Below are 8,437 nucleotides of genomic sequence, written 5' to 3' on the forward strand. Positions count from 1 at the left end.
GGCCCTGATTTTGACCCTGATCCTGGCCCTGATTTGAGTCTAAAGACTCTGGACCCTCCATCCACATGGAGAGGAATTAATTGTAATACATATGGGTGGATACTTGACACGTGTTAAATTTTAGAAACATGATCATGTTTTGTAGAAAATTAATAAAAATAAATTATAACCTCATTACCAATGTAATAAGCATCTATTTGATTTTGGCCCTGATCCTAACCCTAATTTTGGCTATAATCTTAATATTAATTTGACAATGATCATGTACTACAGTACTAGATTTTTACCCTGATCTTTATACTAACATTGATATGAGTCTTGATTTTGACATTTAGTCACTTTGATCATATTAGACTATAAATTCACTTTTTATATTATTTTTAAGGTAATTTTTATTTTTCCAACAAAGTCATTTTTAGTTCAATAAAATATTGATTTTGTTTTTTGACTAAGGCGAGATAATATATTATAAAAGTAAAAACTATTACATAAAGAATTAATATCTAACAAATCTATACCCCAACTTCTCATCATGAATATCTAACAAATTTACTGTGACATTTCAAAAAAAATTTTATTAAAAACATATAGCTATGTTTGTACCTAAAACATCATTTTCTTTAACTATGAAAAAAATACATTTTTTTTGTTGAATACTAAATTATCGTCGATTTACTTGTTAACAAGGTTTTGAATATGAATTTTTTTTGTATTGAATAAAGATATCAATTTATTGAACAGTTGTGAATGAAAACATACCTACCTACGGCTTAAGTTATTGACTTTGAAGATAAAAATTTCATTTATCAGATTCTTTTTGAATTCTGAATCTCTGATGTTTCTAAGTTTACAAAAAGAGTTTGTGTGACATTCTCTATAATTGACTTGACTTTCTAATATGCCTAAATTTAATTACAATTCTTCTCCCTACTTATTATATTTCATGAATAATTTTAACTCTTTGCTGCTGAAGAAAAGAAAAACCAAAGGAAAAAAATAGAATAAGAGAGAGAGAGAGAGAGAGAGAGAGAGAGAGAGAAAAGAAAAAGAAAAAAAAACTTGGGGGAAAGACAAATTGAAAATTTGGAATGAAGTTTAACCATTGTCTTAGAAGTTAGAAATTAATTGAGAATTGAGATAAATCTTTTTCTTTTTCTCTTCGAGCTTAATAACCATACTTTTCATCAAATAACAAATTAAAAACCCTAGAAATTTGGATTTCTCTATTTCTCTAAAATCTAAATGGGTATAAATAGTTAAATACATATTGAATATAAGTTTTGGATTATTTGTTGACATCTTTACTATTTTATTTTCCAGAACTGAGTTTGGAATTTAAGAATTTAATTACTTTAATATGTATTTGAATTACTACCTGTCTTACATTTGATATTTACGACCAAAGATATGACCAATTAAAGCTAGGGACAAGGCCAATTAGGGCCAGGGCCAATCAGGGCCAGGGACAGGGCTAATCAGGGCCAAGGAGAGGGCCAATCAGGGACAGGCCAATCGGGGCTAATTAGGGCCAATCAGGGCCAACCCATCCCGACCCGGCCCAATTAGGGCCAATTAGGACGGTAATGGGCTTGGCTTGGCCTTGTATGGCTTAGGGCCAGGGACAATAATCATTGGCCCTGAACTAGGGCCAAGGCGGGAATGGGCTCAAATTATATTATATAGGGCTGGGCTTGGGATTGCAAAAGCCCGGCCCAGTTGTAGCCCTAGCTGTCACAATGACACCTCGCCACCACAAAGCCAACGACCACAATTCAAAAACTAAAGCCGCATAAGTCCAGATGTGCTTGTCGCTGCCAAGCTGCGACTAAACCACACCAGCGACCACCAATATTCAAGAAAAGTGTGAAATTGACAATTGCCATCACTTGTACTCGAGATATCTTGATGTAAGTAAACAACACGAAATTGAAATTGGGATGGTTGGAGAATAAAGACTATCAGTGCAACATGAATTTACCCAACAAGGTGCATAATCAATCTAGTTCGGATTCTGCTGCACCCATATTTTCCATTTAATTGAAAAACGAAAAATCAGAAAAGAGTCGGGAATGATTAACGTACCTGTACGATAAGTTTACTTACAAGAAAGAATTTGCAAGCCGCACTAAGACTAAATCATTCCTCCAAAATCAATTTTAATCGCAAACGACTTCAGGCTGCATCTGATTCTTTTTCAGAATTTCACTCAAACGGAATTCTCAATCCTAATGCTTTAAAATTGTTAGGGTTAAGGTTTAAATACAAGGTTGCTTAAAGCATTATACCCTGAGTATCTAGATTGGAATACCCAGACTGCTGCTTCCAGCTAGTATTTATAGTATAAATATTGAATTTTATTGGTAATTGGACTCTCCTAAAAGGCCCATTACACCGTTAGATCGTAACTAATCTAATGGCTCATATTAGAACATAAGTTGAGTATGACTCAAATACCTCAACAATAAGTTGGGTATAACTTGAGTACCTCAACACAAGTTGGGTATGACTCAAATACCTCAACACTTTGATCTCTTCAGTTACAATTATCTTGAGTGTATGTTTTTTCTTTTTCTTTTTCTTTTTCTGCATCTTCTAGATTGTATTGCGAACAACCTTCATGCAATGTCTGTGCCGAGTTCTTCCATCTACCAACCAGACGTCATCAAGATCAACCCATCGGCTTCTAGAATCTGCTCTTTAATTACCCATTATCAATTATTGTGGATGGAATTTTGATTGGATTGCCGATTAAGGGTCTCCGTTGGGGTGAACTCCGTAAGGGGGAAGTTGGCCAGCGGGGGCAAGGTCTTTGGCATGGGGAGATGAGTGATGCATGGTTTTTGGTGTGGTTGACGGTTTCAAGGTGAGATATACAAAGAAGCTACTTTTGGATATCTTGATAATTTTATTGTTCAAAAGGGTATTTGGGTAATTTAAATTTCAAATTTTTTTTACTTAAATGAGAATAAGGGTATTCAGGTCATTTTACACTTTACTTGATAGAAAATCCAAATGGTGAGTAACTTGTAATTTTTCTTTGCTCTTCATAATATCGTTTCACCTTAATGACAGATTTTTTTTTTCTTATGCCCAAAAATTTAATGACGGATTACACTAGCAAAGATAAGCCTCTATTGATATATATTTTTTTTGTTTTGTCTGAGGTTTCGGGCCAGCTTGCGGCCTTGCGCACACCTTGATTACATCCTCAGAAGGAGTTTTATTGTTGGGTCGAACCCATGACCTCTCCACTGAGAAATATAGATCTTACCACTCTATTGATTGTTTTGCATAGATCCATGGTTTTATGAGAATTGAAGTTAAAAAATAAGGGTATCAACCGACTTGAATCTTGAACTACTGTTCTAATTTCTTTGTAATTCTGTTTTCATGATTTAAAATTCAAATCTAGACAAAAAGCTTACTTATAAAACCTAAGATTCGTTTTTTATCAACTCATTTTGATTCTTTAATAATTCCAATTCCAAACGTGAGTACAAGGTTAGAACCAAGGAACGAAGCTTCGATGGTGGCGAACCGAGCGAAATGGCGAATAATCGCCGAGATCTCGGCGGCGAAAGTTTTCAGGTCGTTCGAGATTTCTTTCCCTTTCTCTCTTTCTCTCTCTTTTCTTTTGGGTTTTCTGGCGTCCCCACGTTTTGCAGCCTGTGAGGTTAGGATTTCAGTATCAACAAGGGAACCGCTCTCACTTTCTCTCTCTTCTCGTTCAAACCCTTTTTGTGAGTTTGAGTGATTATGGGCATTGTAGTTTCTCTTTCACACTCTTGTGTCTGCAGAATCACGGACCAAACACGAGCCAACGAAGGGCGAGAGTGAAAGAAACTATTTCCCTTTTCGGTTTTTGATGTTTATCACTCGTTGCTTCAGTTTCCGGAAGTTCCAACCAAAAGCTGCAAAAAAAAATTTCGTTCCCGTTTGCAGCATTTCAATCCCATTCGCTTAAATCGGTGTGTATACTCTAATATCAATTTCGATTTCGCCAAAGTTAGCTTCGTATACTCTCCTATTTTCTTTTATTTTTATTCTTGTGTTTTAATTTTCGGTATCTAGGCCGGCAAGAGTTCGTGAGATCTAAGAGTTTAAAAGTCTCTGCTGTTCCTGTTTGTTTGTATAAGGGAAAGAAACATCGGATGCATGTTGGTTGCCTTCGTTGGGGATTTTTTATTTTTTGTTGGGTTCTGTTGAATATGTTTGGTGTGAGATCTGGGTTTGAAATTTTAGGTTGTGGGTAGGATTTTATCTTCTGTTTAGGGTTAGGAAATTTCTTCAGGGTTTTTCAGCGGAGCCTGCTACCCACGAAGTTTGGCCGGAAAATCGTCGATTTTCCGGCGAAATCTGGAAGTTCGGCCAGAAAATCTTGGTTTCGCCGGAAAATCGTCGTCGATTTTCCGGCGAAACATTGTAATATCGGGTTTCGACCGCATTTTTGTTTCGCCCTTTGGCGAAACTGGCGAATTTCGCCGAAATTCCGGCGAAACCACTTTGTCGTCCAAAAGTTTATTTTCGTTTTTTAACAAATTTATGCGTAGGTCTTTTAAATCAAGTCTAAAATCTTATTTGGGTTTCTTTAATTGGATTTTTTTTTTCAACTTTAACAGGAAATTTTACATACAGGTATGGGGAATTTAACACCGCTTGATACCGTTAATTTTATTTCAATTTTAAAAGTTTAAGGACCAAAATACCCCATTAGCAATTAATAAAAATGATTTTATAAAATACGTCTATATATTCTATTTTTAAGAACTATCCCTCCCCCATTAGCAATTAATAAAAATAATCTTAAATATTCTTTTCTCTTTTTTTTTCGGTACATAAATATTCTATTTTTAAGAACCATATAAGTGAGTTCCTTGACCTATTTTCTTCCTTCACTCTCTCGAAAATCAAGACTCCGCTCCATTGCCAGCCAATTGCTAGAAACCACCCAACCTAGCTAAAGAAGAAAAAAAATGGCGAAAAATCACTCTAGTTCTCCTAATTGATTTCCGGGGTTTCTAGTCATGGAAGCTTTAGAAAAATTTCCACAATCCCAAAATTTTTTGACCCCTTCCCTTCACCTAGAAATTACCTACCACCACCCAGAGTTGATCACTGAAACAGGTGGGAAGAGGAAAAAGACGAGGGTGATTTTCAAAAAGTTGAAAATGGGGTGGTGGTTATATAAATAAATAATTTCACTGGTGGATGATTTTTGACTGGTGGGGCTGCCGATGGATAAGTCTAGGCAAGAGATATTTTAGTTGATTCATAAACAAATTTAATATGCCCCAAAACTTTAAGATCTTTGACAAAAAAATTTGCATTATAGGGGCCAAGAATAGTTTATTCCTTGCTAAGTTGACCACTGACCTTTTGTTTTTTCTTTGAAAGAACCTTGAAGTTTCGAGTTGGAGTGTTTTTCCTTCTCCGAGAGCAAGGGAGAGAGCCAGTGATCGTACAACTTGAAGATTGGAGTTAAAATCTGTTTTCCATGAATGATCTTGAGATTCTTCCGCTCAACTGTTGATTTTTCTGTTATTAAGATGTCTTACGTTAATCTTCACTGTTCTTGCCTTGGCAAAGAGAGGCAGATCTCCCTGAAGGTATCTCCCTTTTCTATTTTTCATTTACTTCTCTAACAGTAGCTACTAATACTATGAAGAACTATGAGTCATTATTGGTCAAGGGATAATAAACTATACGTGGACGGGAAGTTAGAGGTCCTCTGGTTCGGCCTGGGTTTTGCATCTTCACCTTGCGAATCATTACAAACAATCTGGTTTTTTTGACTGATCTTGTGATTCTTTCTCTTCAATGCTGATTTTGCTGTAATAAAATATCTTTGGTCGATCTTGCAGTTATAGATCTTCACTGTTCCTGCTGTTGTCAAGGAAAGCAGATCTCCCTAAAGGTATCCGCAATCGGTTTGTACAAGTTTTCTTTTCTACTTTTTTCAAATAGCGAACCCTTTCTAACAGTACAGGTACTATTACTATTAGGAAATATGAGTGATCAGTATTGGTCAAGTAATGATAAACTGTTCGTGAATGCAAAGTTAGAGGTCCTCTGGTTCGGTCTAAGTTATGCATCTTCACCTTCTCAACCATTACCAATGGAACGCAGATCTGGTGTGGTTTATGATGGACCGACAGGTGATAAGTTCAAAGATTACTTGTCTAAGATGGGCTTTCGCGTCAACAATAAAGGGAGAGTTATCGTTGCCATTGCACAGCAGGACAACAATATTGCTGAAGCCTTTCATCACTTCCTTCTGGACAAGGTGGTACCATTGCTTCCTTTTGGTTTTCGAAACCAACCGTTACCAAGATGGAAAGAAGTTTCTGAATTGGAAACTCTCCTGAGAAATACGAAGGCTGAATTGGCGAAGAAGAACGAGGCACTCAATGAATCGCAAAGGCTCCTCAACAGTATCAGAGTCGAATCGCAAAGGCTCCTCATCGATGGAACCGCTGGGAGCTCATGCAACCCAGGAGATGTCAAGTTCCCCCTTTCCAGGTCCATAAAAACGGGGAGCAATTTCTTGGAGTTCCTGTATAGGATAAATCGAACATTTGTAAACCCGGCCGGAAAATATCTAAAATTTGAGTTCACTGGTACCAAGTTTTCAGGAAACCTGCTAAGTATGGACAGTTGTTTTCGTTATTATGACAAAAATTGCCACTTGATTTGGATTTTCAAGAAGGTGCAATTCGATGCAACTGAACCTGTGAAAGCACTTGTGGAACGTCAAGTGAAATTGCCAGGAGTATCACGAGATTCTCTCCTGGATAATACTACAAGAGTTATAGATCAAGGTCTGGGTGACTTCAGTGCATTCACTTGGAATGATTTTTGTTTCATTGGGAAGATCACAAAAGTTTCTGATGAAACTTTTCTTGATAATGCTTTGGTCACTGTTTTCTTTGAACAGTCCAACCACGGGGAGAACTGTTATGTGGATTCTCTGGCAACAACTTTCTTTGTTCTAGATGGTCAATCACACAGGTGGGAGAATGTTGATAAGGTGGCACCCATATTTGTTTAAAATCTTCCGTTGTTTAGTATCTTGTATCATCTTTTGATCTTCTGTTGTTGAGTAATTTATGAGTGTTTTGTAGTTGTATTTGTTGGTTTGATCTGCCACCCTGCAGACATGAAAAAGTTTAAGATAAGCTGGAAAATGGTAGATTATGCTAACTCAACTGAGAGGTTTCCCAAGATTTGATTACAGAGGAAGATGTGGAGTCCCCAATTGCTTCAGTGCTGCACATTGGTGGTGACAAAATCTTGACCATTAGTTTTGCCTCTTAATTGTTTTGGTAAAGTTTGACTGCAAAACAAGTGATTGAAATTTCATCTCGACTCTAAGGCTCTTTTTGGTATCAATTCTCATTCTCTATTATGCCTATTTAAAATAAATAAGTATAAGAATTCATTTTTGGTCAAGAATGAAAAATGGTTTGGTGAATTTTATCGAAAATAAATTATGAAATGAAAAATAAGTTTGGTGTCAAGATAAAATTTTGTTAAAAATGATAGTAAACAAGTGAGAAAAGAAGGAAAAAGTATGGTTGTTATAAAAGAATGTGTATTGACTATTTTACCCTCATCTTACTTATAGAACTTTAAGTAAACTTACACAAATGAAGATAATGAAATTCTCATCATAATCCATAATGGACAAAAAATTCATTATGAATTTTGGAGGTTTTTCTATTATTTTAAATAAAAATAAAATTCATAATAGATGCCAAACAATTTAAAATAATGAAAATTTCTCATAATTACAATGATAATTGATACCAAAAAGAGCCTTAGGTAAAGTGCTTTTTTCTTCTTCTTTTTGGTGATGTGAGTGGTCTGGCAGGTAACGTGTGATTTCATCTCAATGTGGGATTATTTCTTACTTTTCAAAAGAAATTCCTTTTTCTTTTGTTTTGTCACATCAACATCAAGTAAAATGTACCGATATCAGAAAAAGGAAACAAACCACATGCAACAAACCACATGCTTTGTCTAGAAGAAAGTTAAAAGTTGCCACATGCAACAAACCACATGCTTTGTCTAGAAGAAAGTTAAAAGTTGCTATAGTGATGAGAGTAGCAAGGACAAAACCAATTTAATGGTTGTAACTCATGCATATTTATTGCGTAATTCTCGAAGTATGAAATTTCAAAATGAAAACAACGAAATTCCTTTTAAAACGCCTCAATGAACAGGAAAGTAATAATTATTTTGATTAATTAAAAAAAGTTACAATGAGAATCTTACCGTGCGTTCGGCTTACTCACAAAAGGAGATTGAGATTGAAAGCAAGTCTTTGGATTCATTGGCAAACTCGTCAATCGCTTCTCGTCTGATCAACTTGAGAAAATCTTCTAACGATGAATAATTAATACTTTAAAATTGTTAGGGTTTAGGGTTTAGGGTTTAA

At 35.6% G+C, this 8,437-nt stretch overlaps 1 protein-coding gene across 1 annotated transcript; it reads left to right on the forward strand.

The window, feature by feature from the left end:
- The first annotated feature begins 5,372 nt into the window (after nucleotides 1–5,372).
- LOC149016548 (uncharacterized) lies at nucleotides 5,373–7,366 on the forward strand. Its single transcript, XM_089156191.1, has 3 exons — nucleotides 5,373–5,606; nucleotides 5,862–5,914; nucleotides 6,003–7,366. The coding sequence occupies exon 3, from the start codon at nucleotides 6,008–6,010 to the stop codon at nucleotides 7,046–7,048; it is 1,041 nt and encodes a 346-aa protein (XP_089012317.1). The 5' UTR covers nucleotides 5,373–5,606; nucleotides 5,862–5,914; nucleotides 6,003–6,007; the 3' UTR covers nucleotides 7,049–7,366.
- Nucleotides 7,367–8,437: the final 1,071 nt, after the last annotated feature.

The sequence above is a fragment of the Hakea prostrata genome, chromosome 5 (genome assembly GCF_041222555.1).
Source record: "Hakea prostrata isolate BN-2017 chromosome 5, UWA_Hpros_2, whole genome shotgun sequence".
Lineage (NCBI taxonomy): Eukaryota > Viridiplantae > Streptophyta > Magnoliopsida > Proteales > Proteaceae > Hakea > Hakea prostrata.

Coding starts and splice junctions, on each gene's coding strand:
- LOC149016548 (XM_089156191.1), top strand. CDS start 6,008: ATGAGTGATCAGTATTGGTCAAGTAATGATAAACTGTTCGTGAATGCA.